Source organism: Manis pentadactyla, chromosome 3 (genome assembly GCF_030020395.1).
Source record: "Manis pentadactyla isolate mManPen7 chromosome 3, mManPen7.hap1, whole genome shotgun sequence".
Lineage (NCBI taxonomy): Eukaryota > Metazoa > Chordata > Mammalia > Pholidota > Manidae > Manis > Manis pentadactyla.
Genome location: NC_080021.1, coordinates 168,286,413 through 168,303,130, shown reverse-complemented (window position 1 = coordinate 168,303,130; position 16,718 = coordinate 168,286,413). Strand labels below are relative to the sequence as shown.

Genomic DNA, 16,718 nt, shown 5'->3' with positions numbered 1-16,718 from the left:
CATCATACTTTGCATTTAATAATATTCACTCTGACTATGAGAGTTAGGTTAATTTTAGTAAGTCCATATTTTTAGTGAGGTTAGGGTATAGTTTCAACATAGTGATGGAAGGTAATAGTATTGTAAAATTCTATTTCTATAAATATTAAAAAGAAATATTCTGTATAATAAAGCAGTCATTTTGTCTTTGTAGATGATTTTCCTATAGTTTTTGTGGATCTGATTAGAATTATTCATAATAAATACAAATAACTTTAATTCTATAAACTTCATGCTTTTAGAACATAATTTATTTGCATGCTCTTTTAGAGGAAATTGCTACTTGATGGTAGTGCAGAGTTTTGTAAAGAACTTGTTTATTTCATTAAATAGTAACTTTCTTGTAATCCTCTTTACTTCTGGAACTATTCTAATACCTCCTACAGCCATCTGAAATCCTTTTCCAATTCTCTTCTATAAACATTCCCAAATGAATCCATCGATATTAGAAATATAAAATTGTTTGGGGTCAGGGGAATGCCATCTCTGTTTTTCTAATGAGTTTATAAGAGTGATTTTGACTTACTAATCTATGAAACCAGGACTCAACATTATTTCTTCTTTAGAGCCTTTAAATAAAAAAATTCCTAGAAATTAACTTGTTTAAATAAAATTCTGTTTTAATATAGTAATTTTGATGTACTTTAAGGTTTTGCCATTAAATTTTACTTATACCAGTATGTCCAAACTCAAATATATTGTTTTCTATCCCTTAGTTTGACTATTAGTAATGTGTTATTTTTGTAGAATTAAAAATTAGTAACACACAAAGTAAGATATGCATAGACTAGAGCAGCAATATCTATGGTAAACACATTTACATTGGAAATGTAGAAGTCTCTTAGATGTATATATTAAAGACTTCCTATGAAATCTTCTCAACAGTTGTTGCTAAATTTCAGCAATACTCTCTTGCCTTCATTAAATGGATTTTAATTTCCTTCTCTAGAAAGGGAGTTCTGGGAATTATGTAACAAGTGTAATTTGATGAGACCAAAGCGTTCCCATCATTGCAGCCGCTGCGGTCACTGTGTTAGGAGGATGGATCATCACTGTCCATGGTAAGAAGTGTATAATTCACTTTAAGAAATAAATAGTAAAAAGTATATCTTCGTACTTCTCAGATTTAAACAAAATTATACTGAAGTTAAACAGTTGAAAAAATCTAGTAAGGATACATTTTTGGTTATATGGTTCTATCAACTCTCAAAGTCATTTTTGTATAGAATTCTCTTTTCTAACAAGGAGATATTTGAGCAGAAAACCGAGAACAAGCAGATATACAACAACTCAGGTAAACAAAAGAACTCAGGTGTTTATATTAAATGAGACAATATATGTGAAACATTAGTACAGTTTTGACACCTAGAAAGTACTTACATAGTAGTTAATTGTTTCTAACTGTAATAAACCAAATATATCTCATTGTATTTCCACTCCCATTTGTTTAATGAAAGAATGACACATTTCAGATACCCTGATACCTCATTTCTCTCCTTTAAGACTTTGTAAGTATTATCTATTGGACATAAGTATTAACATTATATGCATGCTGGATGTGAGTAAGTGGTAGCTGATTCTGCTGAACTGCCACATTTTTGGTCAATAGGGGGCTCTCTTGTAATATTTAAAGAAAATGTTCAGTTGCAAAATAGAATTTTTGAAAACAAATGCTGTGAGAATTCTGCATTGTATCTCATTTCAAAGCTGTCACAAAAATCTGTGAACAAGATAATGTATTTAATTCTGTTTTCCTAGTATGGGATCCCTGTATAAATATTTAAACTGGTATAGTGTAGCACTTTATAAATACATCTATATATATATGTTTGTACACCCATGCATATATACAAAGTTAACTACATAATGGGCTTCTTAAATTTATAACTGTACTTAAAGTTGGCTCAAGGGCAGAGTTTAGCTTTGCTTAATAATTCTAATGAATTTAGAGTTTCCCTTACTTTTTGATAACTTATTTTGATAGCACAAATTAATATTAGCAAGCTTTTGGTGAGAGTTTGGTTTTTACTATAAACTGTTTAAGTAGAAGATAATTTCCTGAGATTAGAAAAAAAATAAAAGCATCTTAGATAAAAGTACTTTGTTATTGTATAAAAATGCTTTAAATTGTCTAATTACATCAACAGGATAGTATATATCCTGTTAGATATATATATATATACACTATATATACTGATAGCTGTATACATACTATATGTAGTTAGATAGTATATAAATAGATGTATAGTGTATAAATAGATGTATAGCGTATAAAATATAGTTGGTGTTTGAAAGATGTACCTTGAATTTAAACAGATTAACACTCAAGCGATTTTCTAAACCTCAGTGATCTGTTTATAATACTAGATTTTAAAAGGCTAAGTAAAACATATATTCACATCAGTGGTAATCACTGAAAAACTCAATTTATGTATGGACTTTTTAGAGTTATGTTTCTGATTAAAAATATAAATGTTCTTGACTTAGTTGGGTGTTGGTACTTCCTTCTAAAAGAATGTGATTGTTTGAGCTTAATAACTAAACAAATAGGAAATGTTTTGGTACTAAAGAGATTAGTTATATTATTTATGTATTTTTAAGGAATAAAGACTATATTGGTGACAAAAGTGCTATTTAACCATAATTCTAAAATTGGAGTGAGTTCTTTGCTCCCAGGCCTCTTGCTTCCATAGTTTTAGTTAACTGCTTAGAATATTGGTGGGGAGAAGAGTGGCAGTGGAAAGAGTTGGAGGATAGGAAAGGAGGGTAGGCAGGGGCCTATATGGATTTAGGGGTTTCCTGATTGAATTCCCTAATAGAGTGTTGCTGAGATATTTAGAGTGATGGAGGTGTATGGTGTAAATTGGAAGCAAAAATAATTTTTGGTATTTTCAAAAACTGTGTTACCCTGATAACTGTCTGACAGCTTTAGATTTGGAGGTCAGTTCTCAGATCACCTCAAGATTTTCTCTGTTTCTGGCTCTGATCTCTCTAAGTAGTTTACTAGCAAAACAACTCTTCCATATAGATTGAGTACTTTAGTGTTTCTTAAAGTCCTCTGGATAAGAAGAATGTCATGATCATAGCAGTTATTTCTCAGACTCTGCAGGGATGGGAAGGATGGGACAGGATAAGTCATCTTTCAAGCAACAGCTGTTTTTGAGTGCATACATAAGCACACTTCTCTGATAGCCCTGCTTGCAAATACAAATCATAGGAAAGTCTTCTAAGCCTCTGCAGCGTTTTCTGTTTAGTTCTATACCTGATTTAAAAAAATAGTTTAATGATATACCTTTAAAACAACAATTAAGTTAGAAATTGAACCTATTATATCATTTTTTTTTTCAAATGGTGGCAGTATAATGGTATATTGGAATTGAAACCTTTGTGCAAGGTAATTTATAATTTTGAACTATAAATTCCAAAACTGTAAATTCAGGTTTTTTTTTCTGGAATTGTGAATATTTTGAAAATTTGGATACAATAAATGAATTTGGAACAATAAAACCTGTTGCAGTTGTCTTGAGAATTTTGAGGTTAAACATTAATCCTTTTTCCTGTTCACTAGTGTGTTTGTGGAAGTGCAGCTCTAAGGATTTGTAAATAGGTTTTGGATATGTGTTTATTTGCAGCAACTGAGGATAGATTTTTAAAAGTAAGAAAAATTGTGAATGCTTAGCAGTTATGGCAGGTTTAAGTTACTTTACTTCATATCAAATTGTTCTTTAAAGCTAGGATGTTGTAATGGAAGAGCAATATATAGAAGAGGGTTCTTGTTCTCTTGGCCACTACGTCTAACTGTACATCCTCTAGTAAGTGTCTTAACTCCTTTGTTCCTGTTGCCATATCAATGAAACAAGGAGGCTGCCACCTGCTCTTCAGTATTACTGGGTGGTTGTGAGTTGAAGGGGGATCATATACATAGACTTCCTTTGTGAAGTAGAAAGTGCTTTTCAGATGGGAGGTGGCATGTTTATGTCTTTTCCTATGCACTGTTTGTTTTAGGTTTGAATGGGTTTAGCATATCTCTGTGAAGTTAAGCATATTTTGAAGTTGTTTGTGTTTTAGTTTTACCAATCCTGAAATTAACATTTTATTAAAGTTTAAAATACTGTATCTTTTTCATTTTTTTTTCTTCAGGATTAACAATTGTGTTGGTGAAGATAATCATTGGCTTTTTCTACAGTTGTGTTTCTACACTGAACTTCTTACTTCCTACGCACTGATGTTTTCTTTTTGCCACTATTATTACTTTCTTCCACTAAAAAAGCGTAACTTGGTAAGGAATGTTTATATCCACTCGTGTTAGAGCAGCTGTAGCATATAGTCATTAACATGTGGTTCCTTCAAGTGCAGAAGATTGAAAACATAAACAAACTTAACCCACAATTGGTGAATTTTAAAATATATTGGGATTGAGAAAGTAGACCCTTTACCTGACATTCCCTTTTAACCAATTCCATTTATGATTATTTATTAGTATTGAGTGACTTTCTTTGAAAAGCGGAATGTTATATCTTTAAATATATATGTTTTGGTTTAAAAATATCTATAATAATAACAAAGTGGAAAATGTTTACTTTTTGTTTTTTTTTTAGGAGTGAAAATAGACTTTAATTTTTTAAAGGTTATCAAAAGAATGTTTAAAGTTCTTGAGAAAATGGACTTGCCCCCACCCTGACTTTCAACAATAACAATAAGAAGAATGTGCAGGATGCTTTAAAAAGTTATTATATATACCATTTGAAGTAATACTTTTCCCATTTCTAGAGGAACTGTGTAATAGATGTTAATAAGACTTGTTCAAAGTGGTGATAGTCGCTATGATAGTGGTGATGGTGGTGGTGGTTGTACTAGCAGCAACTAGAAGTTTAAAGTCTGATTATATATCAACACTACACTGTTGTCATGTCATTTTAGTTCTCACTTGAATATGCACGATAACCACGTGAGTTGGGCATGATTTTCCCCCCATTTTTATAGGTGAGGAACGGATTAATAGAGGTTAAATAAGTAGTTACTGAAGACACAAAGCTGGAGCTTGATTTGTCAGCTAGTTTTGGTTACAGAGCTTTGATTTGAATCTGATTTTTGTGTGTTTTGAATCTTATGTGTTCAGTGTGTCATCTTGTATTTGAGCCTGATCTTGGATTCTTGTATGGATTTGGACTGTGTTTTTAGAGTACTGTGTGCGTGTGTGTGTGTGTGTGTGAAAGAGAGAGAGAGAGAGAGAGAGAGAGAGAGAGAGAGAGAGAGAGAGAGAGAGAGAGAGAAGAGACAGCGCCCACAAGCAATCACGTAAGGAAGAAAGCGAGCAAGGTAGGGAAGGAGAGAGGGAAAAGAGAATAGAACCCTCAAGAAGGAGAATTTTTCTTTCTATCTATATTATTTTATACTTTTAAATCTTTTACATTAAAAATAACAAGTTCAGTGGTGGCGCATACAAGTAAATTCTGGAACAAGGGAGCAAGTGAGAGGTCTAAGTTCTGTTTTTATATACATAAAGATCTAAGGTCTAAGATCTTCTTTATATACATGGAGGTTATTTGCTATTGTTGCTTTGCTGCATGGATTAGTGGGGCCTTGTGATTATGCTTATTAAATATAGATTGAACAATTGAGAATAGATACTAATAACTAAAAAGTTTTCAAAGTGGAGAACTTTAAATATAGGTGTTTGACATTTTCACACTGAGAATTTAGTGCATGCAATTGTATAGTTTTAGAAATATTTCATTTATAGATTTCTGATATAATTGGTATTATAGTCAGAATATTCAAAAAGTTACAGATATTCCCCCAAGGTAATTGAGGGTAGAATTTCAAATAATTGAGCCTAATAAAGCAAAGCACTGAAATAAAATTGCCCAGTAAGATTAAGGTCATAATTTTTTAAAAAGTGAGAGAGAGAGAGAGAGAAAATTTAGTGGTATTAATGTAAACCTAATGGTTCTCCAAGAGGGAATGCATTGTAGTATCCTGGAGGAATTGGCAGATTATGAGCCTTGGGTTAAATATGATACTAAACCTGTTTTTATTAATAAAGTTTTACTGAAACACAGCTACTCACATTTGTTTTCATATTGTCTACAGTTGCTTTTGGGCCACAACAGCAGAGTTGAGTAGTTGTAAAAGAGATATTGGAAGCCTAAAATATTAACTATCTGACTCTTTATATTGAGTTTGCTAACACCTGGTAGTGGAAAGATCTTGGCTTTGTAAGCAGACATACCTAGGATCAAAACCTGGCCTTTCTTGTTATATGTATAACCTTGGACACATCATTTAACCTTGCTCAATGGCAGTGTACTCTTCAGAAAAATGTGAATAGTAGTGAGATGAAATGAGATAATAAATGTGAAAGTACCTGGTATATAATAGGTGTTCAGTTTATGTTATGTTTGATTTCAGTGAAAGCTCTCAGAAGGAGGGAACAGTTTTCTTTGGCCTATTAATCTTTATGAAAAATTTACAAATTGTTTAACTGTATTACTGGGAGATTGATGGCAGACTAAAGAAATCCCCAAACTCATATAAGAATGTAATGGTAATATTTAACTAAAAGATTAAGACATTTGAAATTACAAAGTGATTTCCTTTTCCTAATGAAGGTAGAAACTGTAGAAAAATTAATAACAGTTGGAGGAAAAATCTTTTTTTTAATGGAAAAGCTGATTATAGGTGATAATATTTAAGTACTTAGAAATATTATATATGTAAACATAAATATATTTACATGCATACTGAGTGTTAATGAAAGACTAGCAGCATAGTAAAAATTTATTAAGCAATTAATAAATGAGGAAGAAAATATAAAAAGTAAGTATAAGATGGATTTGAAAACTCAAACCTGATTTTCCTTAGAGCAATCAATTGTAGAAGCAATATAGGTGATTTCTAATTTTTAAAAAATCATAATAGTATGTTAGTCAATAGGATAATAAATGAAAGCAAATAATTAGATCATATTGATTATAATAATGCTACTTTGGTAATAAGCAGTAAACTGTAAATCATTCTAGTGATCTGACAGTTAATTACTGGTACTGAGCAGGAATTATGCTCCTAACACAAGTCTTATAATATCCTTGCTGTATAAGAATTTTCAAATTAAGAATTATAATTACCTTCATGTTAGAGATAATGAAATTGAAACTTAAGGAGGTATGTTATGACATTTCCAAGATAATTTAGCATTCTATTGAGGAATCCAGTATGTTTTAATATACCTTTATGATACATTCTCTGATTGAATAAAGTGATTCATGTATTTTCAATTTAGTTACATGGAGAAGAGAACTTTACCATAATGTTATCCAATATAAGAAGAGACAGTTTTGTTTGACTCATCTAAGTACTTAAAAGTTGTATGTTTATTTTTGGTGTTTTTAACCTACTGAAATTTACTAGAATAAAGTTTAATTCAAAGACCAGAATTACAATTAAACCTGGGGAAAGTATAATTTTTATAGCCTCAAATAGTCCAATTATCCAAAGCAAAATGAATGTTCGATAGGCACAAAATATTCATTGAGATGAATTCTAGTCATTTCATTGATTTAGATGTTGAAAATTTGAAGCTATATTACTAGGTGCATACAGTCTTAAAATTCTATTATAATCTTTCTGACGGGTTGACTCTTGTATCACTATAAATTGCACCTCTTTATCTGAGGTGATGATTCTTGCCTTAAAAGTATTTTTCTTTTTGTTATTAATTTAGCTGTGTCAGCATTCTTTTGGTTATATTTTCATGGTTTATCTTTTTTTAATCTTTTTTACTTTCGATCTTTCATGGTTGTCTTGTCTGTGTGTCTTGTAGATACTAAACTCCATTAAAAAAATCTAGTGTGATAATATTTGTCTTTTAATTGGAATATTCAGTTGGTTTTTACTTAGCGTAACTTATATTAACTATATCATCTTAACTGTTCATTTTCTATTTGACTCATTTGTACTTTGTTTCCATTTTTCTCCAATTCTTGTCTGCTTTGGAATTTTCAGTTAAAAAATTATTACAATTTACCCGTTCTGATGGCTTTTCTTTTTTTCTTCTTCTTTTAATTGTTATTCCCAAAGATGAAAAGATTCTTCCTTAATATTTTGAAGTTTAATGTAAGTTAGTACTTTGACCATTGCCCAGGTAATGAATGCAGCAGCCTTAGAACACCCCCCTCATCATCATTTCTGGTACTGTAGGGTATAAAATAGATGTAGTGCTAAAAATACACTACATCAAGACATTATTGTTTTTGTTGTTTATCAATTATGTGTTATAATGCATATGCTATATGAAGTCAATATTTATTTAGTGTTATATCTTCTTGTTGGATTGATCACTTTATCATTATTTTGACATGCTTTCTTTCTTATTACAGTCTTTGCCTTAAAGTCTATTTTGTATGATATAAAAGTATAGCTACTCTGCTTTCTTTTGGTTTCTGTTTGCATGGAATATGTTTTTCCATCTCTTCCCTTTCAGTCATTGTGTCTTTAAAGCTGAAGTGACTCTCTCATAGGCACTGTATAGTTGGGTCTTGTTTCTGTAATCCTTTCAGCCTTTGTTTTTGATTGTAGAATTTAGTCCATTTACATTTAAAGTAACTAATAGGTATGGACTTACTATTGCCATTTTGTTAATTGTTTTCTGATTGTTTTGTAATTACTTTGTTCCTTTCTTCTTCTCTTGCTCTCTTCCTTTATGATTTGATGATTTTCTGTAGTGGCATACCTAATGTGTAAAGTTGTTCCTCTAGTTTATGTTTTGTTTTGTTTTTTTAATTCAAAAAGAATTGCTCCAGTTCAGGATCCTCCTCTGTTGCCATTTGGGCTGGAATACCTATAAATTTTTTTGGTCTTTGGATTTTAGCAGTTATTCTGTGATGTGCTTCATTACTGTTTTCTTTGCATTTTTCCTTTTTGAGAGCGTATTGAATCAATGGCTTGATAACATTCTTAAGTTATGGTCATTTCTTGACCTGTGTCACTTTAAGTATTACTTCTGCCCAACTTTCTCTCTTGAGTTTCTGTGAATCTTATTGTATGTATGTGGCATCTTATTACACTGCAAAAATCTTTGCATTTTCCTTTTTTTCTCTCAGTGCTTCAGACTGAGTGTTTTTACTGAATCAATCTTCCGGCTTACTGATTGGTTCAGTATTATATTTTTTCACCTATCTAATTGCCATTTGGTACTTTTTTCATTGATCATTTCTCTGATGAAATTCTTCATTTGTCATCTATATTTTTGAACATTTTAGTCCAAGTTATGTTAATGTCTGTGTCTGGTATTTTAAATATTTGAGATTTACTTGTGGGTCTTTCTCTGTGGACATTTCTTTGTCTCTTCTTTCTTAGTTTCCAGGTATTTTGTTCTTTCTACTGACACATCTGATAAGTTTTGTTGGACACCAGGCATTTTATATTACAAATTATAGATCTGGTGGATGTTTTCTTTCTAAGATACGATTTATTCCTTTATTTGGACAGGCAGTAAGAAAAGAAAACTTATCTTGAACCAACCAAGTATTTGTAGAACAAATATTCTTAAAGTTAAGTTACAGAACATTGGTCTTAATACTGCAGTTGTTTTGAAGATGATATTTACTGTGTTTATTAAGATTGTGTAAGGATTTATGATTACTGGATTGTGTGTGTGTGTGTGTGTGTGTGTGTGTGTGTGTGTGTGTGTGTTTGTGAAACTAGTTTCAGTTGTCTTTTCTCTTAAGATGTAGCTTTCAGGAGTCTCAGTTGAAAAACTTAAGTGTTTTCCAAGGATTGTCCCTTCTCCTCTGTTTCCCCAGCTCTGAGATGGCCGAAAGCTCTGTGTTTCCACTTCTACTTGACTTTTTGCATAGTACTGCTCTTGATTTGGGAAGTACCGTAAAGTAAAAGCAGTGCAGCATGTAGGACTCACCTTAATGCATTTCTACTCTCTCTGGGCTCTGTCTCTAAGTCTGGCTAGTTTGGCTACTCTTCAGTGCTTTCAGTGAGCTGTTTATTTGTGAATTAATTGGATTTTATCTGGTTTTTAGTAGTGTTCTTATTGGGAATGTTAGTTTCATACAATCTCTTTCCTCCTAGGTGACATTGGCAGCAGCATTTTGTTTAATATTTCTTCCCCTGTGATTCTAAACAGTGTTGCCTGACTGCATAACTCCAGGAGGCACTCATGTCATTACCCATGTGAATGGTATCTTGTGGAGTTGGGCAGAACAGTGGACCTGCAGTCACAAGGTTTAAGAACTGTTGTGTTGTTGGGAATGAAACTTGGGTGGGCTTTGTGGTGTAGGTAGAGATCAACCAGCTGGACAGATGAAGGAAATCATTGTTGGACAAGAGAACAACAAAAAGCTTGAGGCTGTAATTGGGATAATTTGTTTAAGGTCGAATGTGTTCTAAAATACTAGTATCCTGTTTAGCAAATATTTCTAAGGGTAAATAATAGAACATTGTTCTTACTACAGCAGTTCTTTTGGTGGTGATGTTTATTGCATTTTTAAATAAATGTAGACAGAAGTTACCAGCAATTTCAGAAAAAAAGTCACCGTTATTATACTGTTGACATTCTTCAAGTAATCCTGCCCCATCATTTTTTCCCTAAGTCCTTGCCTTTTTGTCTCTTTAATTTTTTTTCTACAACAACCAAAAACCTATATCCAGCTCTTCATTTTGTGTGTAAAGCTGGCCAGATAATGTCAAAAACCTTATTCCTTCATCTTGTTATTTTTTCATTATTTGAAATATTTAATAAAGATCCCCAGATATCACTAATTATCTTTGGAGATTGTATTAATGTGCATCTTTCTTGTGGAGATACTAGTACAGTTAAAGTGTGCTGTGGGCTTTGAACCTGCGTTCTTCTGTCAGCCAGAGGAAGGGAAAGCTTTGGTCTACATTTTTCTTCATACTCTTTCAGGTTGATAGATGGCAGCATAGTATCTTTCCTAGTCTATTTTAAAATTCTAAACTGAGTGCTTATTCTGTGGGTGGGAAAAGAAAGTGTTAACAAGTCTTACTTGGGTTTTTGTTTCTTCTGTTTGTTTTAAGGTGAAAGTGTTTATTAATTAAGCAAAAGAAAAAATGAATAGCCCTTTAAACTTTGTTGTAATGCACTTAACCTGTTTTCAGTAGAAAACTGGCAAGCTTTGGTTAAGTTCATGGGAAAGACAGAGTTGAGAGAAAGCAGGCTGTTCACAAACTCTGGGAAATGCAAGGTTTGGGACCGAGATCTTCTTCCATTTTTCTCTTCTGTTAGCTTTTTCTTTTTGGGTGAATTCTTTCTGTGCAGGATTGTTTTAATTGCTTTGCAATTGCCCTTATTGTTTTTTAGAATAACTCAATGCTTTTTAGAATTCTCTATCTTTACTTTTAAAATATCCATCTATTGTGGACTTTCAAGGATTTGTATGTTTTTACTATGTGAAGTTTTGAGGAAATACTTTAATATATCCTTTAATGAAGGAAGGAGATAGTAAGTGGTGTAGGAGATAAAGAATTTTGTTCATCATGAATTAATGTCCAAAATAAGGATTTATTAAAGTTGTAGTTGTTGATTCATATTCTGTATTAAAGAATGCCTATAAACTTAGGAAGTACTAGTATTACTGTCTCCTTTGTAAATAGTAGCTAGAAAAATCTCAAAATTCTCAATTAAGACAAAATTCCTATCTGGAAAATTACAGAAAGTTAAGTACTAGGTCTTTTTCTTTTAAATGGGATTAAATGAAATATTTTTAGTTAGAATCACATAATTCAAAATCAATAATGACAAGCTTTGAGATATTTGGAGATTTGCCAATGTTAGATGTCAAGTTAGTTTGACCATTGTTTGCACTTATGTCAATGTAATGGTAAATTTTATCCTCTTGAAGCTTATATATGTTGCTTTAAGTAGTTGTTGGGGTGAAAGTCATTTCAAAGATTTCAAAACCTGTGGATTGGGGCATGATTTGGCATTTTAAATGAAAAAATAAATGGATATTAAATAAAATGAATTTTCTTTAATCAAGGGCCACATTTGACTTTTTCACATAGTTATTTTAGATGTTTATAAGCAAAAACCTAGTCATTTGGCATATATTAAACTATAATAATATATTTCATTTTATTGTGTGCTAGTTGTTTACCAAAACTAATGGTAGAAAATTACAGCTTTTTAATTAAATAGCAAAGAAGATATCACTGTACTTAGTATATGTTCTAAAATTTATTGCTGATGAAAGCATATTTTACAAGTCATACATTTCATGAGTTTTTACTTTATGTTATTCTGGATTTGTATGCATTTGATTAGTGGAAAATGTCAACTCATTTAAAATATACTGACAAGATAAGTAATATGCTCGTTGAACAGATAAGGTGACTAAGATTCAGAGAGGTCCAATAGCTTGTCTAATCGGGGAGTTACCATTTTGTAGAGTGTGATTTGGGCCCAGTTCTGTCTGTCCATACATCAGTGTTCATTGTGTAGTGTCAAGCTGCTATTTCACTTTCTGCATTTTTTCCTGAGGAAATGTTTTAGCAATATTATTTTAGCATTGTTCATCTAAAGAAAGTACAGATTAAAAAGATGCTCAACATCACAGAATCTGCTCTTGGTAAATTCATACTTTGCTGTCTTCATTTTTCATTGTTGAGATAACCCGTTTTTAGTAGTTTATCTAATATAAAGACTGTCAAAATATATCCTATAAAGGCATTGTAGTAAGTTCAAAATATATTTAAAAATATATACTCGCTGGCAATCACATATTATTGGCAATTCTCATACATGAGAATATACAAAGTTGTTTTCTTTTTTAAATCAACAATTTGTGGATATTACTGTGAGATTATGCAGCTAATCATTTGTGGAATTCTGCTTTAGTTCTGAAATTACATCTTTTAAATTGTTTTTAGCTGAAGTAGATTCAGATGATTTCTACTTGGTTCTTTTATACCTATTTTTATGGTAAGGGCAAAAAGTAAATGTACTAACTGCATTTAAGGCTGTGCGGAGAGTGACAGAAGGGGAAGGAAGGGAGAGAATTTCAATAAAGGACATGCTGCCAATATTCAGAATAGGAAAATAAATAAGGTTTACCAGTCTAGCCAACTCTTCAGTTAGGAAAATACATTATTATTATTCCAATTAGCTCATATTTTATAGTGTTGCTAGGGATTTGATGTCAGATATAATCATGCCACAATCATTTGCCTAGCTTTTTGGCTGACAGAGAAATAGCCAGAAGACTTGGATATAAGTAGTTATGAATATTGGTAAATCTCTTCATAATTTTATTTAAATTTTTTTAAGTAATCAATCCTAAAGTATCCTGAGTTCTTCCGTTATCTGTTGCTATTTAAAAAAATATTTTAGGCTTTACTCAGTACCCTTTGCTTTTTTGTTATCTGTAAGGTCATTTATTTATTGTGGTCACTTTAGGATGGATAAAATTGCTGAAATAAATACTTAGCTTTTTGAGTTTTTGGCAAGTGTAGTCAAGAATAGCCAATGAAAGAGTGGAAAAATAGGATAAATATGAAATGGAAATTATTTTTAATACTAGTATGAAGGTAATTTGGCATTTTCATGTATCCTGAAATGCCAGTGGAGATACCATTCTTTTGTAAAATTTTTCCTCCTTCCTTTCTTTTTTTTCTTTTTTTCTTTCTTTCTTGGAATAGTGTCAAATATATATATATAAAACATATTTGTAGAAAAAATGAGTTTAAGAATACCTTTTATTTTCAAAATTGTCAGTTCTATGTGTCAATATAACCTGTGCTTTTGGCGACACAGAAACCTTATAATAAATCTTGACCTTGCCCTGCAATACCAAGTCCACTAAATACATGTCCTCATTAAATTTGTTTATATTGCTGTTTATAAATATTATGGCATCTAGCATAAAAGATGTAGCAGTTTTAATTTCTCTAAGAATGTTTTCAGTCACTTTGAGTTTAAATGGTTAAACTCTGGCAGCAATTTTATTGTGTCACTTGTCTTTTACTTTTACCAAACACAGTGGCACAGTATTGAGTGGTAAATGTAGCAAGAAAATATGTTATCTTGTTTTCTTATTGAATTGCTCCAACTTGTTTCTAGAGTTTTTAACCACCAAAATATGGGATGGCAGACACATGATTTTTCTGAAATATGTTAACTTCAGTGATGGACCTGGCAGTCAGGTACCAGTGAAATTTGCTTCCTAAGAAAGTTACAGTTATATCTGTATCAAAATTTAATGTATATTCCTGATCACTCAATGATAGCCAATAGTTAGGTATAAATAGTGTTTTCTCATTTAGATGTTAACTTCCATTAGGGTTTGACAAAACTGAAAAAAGTGCATTTTACCTGGGGGCTGGTGGTGAAAGGGGGATATGCAGAATCATTCTGCAACTTCTTTGTCTGAATTTTTTAATATAATGATAACATTTTAGGCTAAGGTCCATTCTCAAAAGTTCTGATAACCATACAGATAAATAGGATTTTATTTTATGCAGGAATAATTGCTACATGAACCTAAGCATGTGAAGTTGGTTATTTGGCCATTTTGAGGTCTGTCTTCAGATCTGTGCACTTAGATATCTCAGTTGTGATCTAAGCTATTTCCATTTTTGAAAAGCAGAGAAAACCAAATCCCTTCCACTAGTACAGGGGGGAAGAGGGAGACTTGGGTCCCCAGGGGACAGTGGCAATATCTCGACACATTTTGGGTTGTCACATCTGGGAGAGTGCTGCTGACATCTAGTGGGTAGCAGCTAGGGTTGCTGCTAAGTGTCCTGTGATGCGTAAGACAGTCTCCCTCAACAGAGAATGATTCAGCCCAAAGTATTGGTAGTATTGGGGCTGAGAAACTCTTCACTAGGAAGAAGATCACAAATAATGCACATATTGTTAATTTTCAGACTTGTTTCATAAAAACATAGACTACTTTTAAATAAGTTTATAAATAAAAATTGCTTCCTATTGATATGAAAACTAGTATTTTATATGTAAAATTTCATTTGTAAAACAGTTGTTTATTTTCAGAATTCTAAAGAGCACTCATTCAGTCATTCAATAAATATTTATTGAATGCCTGCTGTGTGCACTGGTCCCTGTTCTAGCTTCTGAGGAGGCAGCAGTGAACAAAACAAAGTTCCTGCTATAAGGAGTTTACATTCTAACTGGGAGAGACGGCAATAAATGAATATATGGTATATAAGATAAGTATTGTGAAATATAGGAAAGCTGGATAAGGGATAGAGAGTAGTGATTAATGATATAGTCAGGGAAGGACTTCCTCACAGTGACACTTGAGCAGACAACTGGAACTAAAGCCAGTCACTGATAGCAGGAGAAAGAACACTCTAACAAGAGGAAAGAACCAGTGCCAAGAGGCTGAGCTGGGAGTATATGCTTGACACTTTTGAGGAACAGTAAGGAGGCCAGTGTATCTTAGGTAGAGTCAGGGAGAAAGTAGCAGGAGATGAATTGAGAACAGTGAGGGCTGGGATTGGAGGTGAGGGTTTTGTTTTGTTAGGATGTTAAGTGGTCAGGACTTTGAAAGCTATTGGAGGTTTTGAGCAAAGTTACACAACCTCATTTACATTTTAGAAAGAAAACTGATTGCTAAGAGAATAAATTGAGGGACAAGGATGGCAGCAGGAAGACCAGTTACTAGACTATTAAAGTGTAGTTCAGACATGAGATGATTACCGGAGTGGGGGAAATGTTGAGAAGTTTAAGTTAGCTCTTAGAATTTGAAGAGCTAACAGGGTTTGGTGGCGATTTGGATGTGTTGTATGAGTTAAAAAGTGACAAGTTGAGGATGATACCAAAGTTTCATGGCCTGAACAGCTCTAAGACTAGAGATATTTCCTGAGGTGGAGAAGCCTGGGGGAAGAGTAGGTGTTAGGAAGAAGTTAAAGATGTTTGAGATGCCTATTTGGCATTCAAGAAGAGATATTAACTACACAGAGCAATCTGGTTTTCAGTGTAGTGGTGTGAGCTAAGTATGTGAATTTGGGAGCTATCAGCATAAAGATGGCATTTAAAGCCATGGGACCTGATGGGAGATTTTCTAGGGCGTGACTATAGGTAGAGAATAAAAAGAGGTCTGAAGCGCAAGCCCTGGGAACTCTTAAATTTAGAAGTTGAGGAGAACCCAGAAAAGTGACTAAGAACGAGCAGCCAGTAAAATAAGAGGAGAACAAAGTGTAAGAGTGGGTCAGGAAAGTTGAAATATATTGAAGGAGAAACGATAACAGTGTGTTGTGGTCTATAAACAGTCAAATAAAAGTATTGGGGAGGACAGGGACAGACAGTGAGATGGTGGTTGGGTCAACACATTGGATGTCTCCTTAGGTTGAGAATTTGTAGTACTGATGGACTATAGTGAGTTAGCTAAAAAGATAGGAGGGTGGTGTGCTTGAATTTGCAATAATTTTATGGATACATTTATGGGTATAGGATATAATCATAGAATTTGGGATTGAGATTAGGATAGAAGACTAGATTATTGGAAGAATGAGTTCAAGGAATTCACAGACCAAGTATTAGAATTAGATCATAAGTAGCCAGATCTGAAACTTGGTTTATTTTCATTTAGCATGCATCAAGAGATGATGCTCCACTGCACTCTAGTTTTGTAACATTTAAAAAATTTAAATGATAACGATTCCAAAAGATTACCAAAAAGGAATATAGG

The 16,718-nt window shown here is 32.4% G+C and overlaps 1 protein-coding gene across 2 annotated transcripts in view; it reads left to right on the top strand.

Moving 5' to 3' along the window:
• The window catches only part of ZDHHC21 (zinc finger DHHC-type palmitoyltransferase 21), a 76,182-nt gene that overhangs the window by 26,549 nt on the left and 32,915 nt on the right, over positions 1–16,718 (top strand). For both annotated transcript variants that reach the window (XM_036926650.2, XM_036926648.2), the window contains 2 exons: positions 989–1,100; positions 4,180–4,318. In XM_036926650.2, the coding sequence (XP_036782545.1) occupies positions 989–1,100; positions 4,180–4,318 (251 nt within the window). The remainder of the gene's footprint in view (positions 1–988; positions 1,101–4,179; positions 4,319–16,718) is intronic.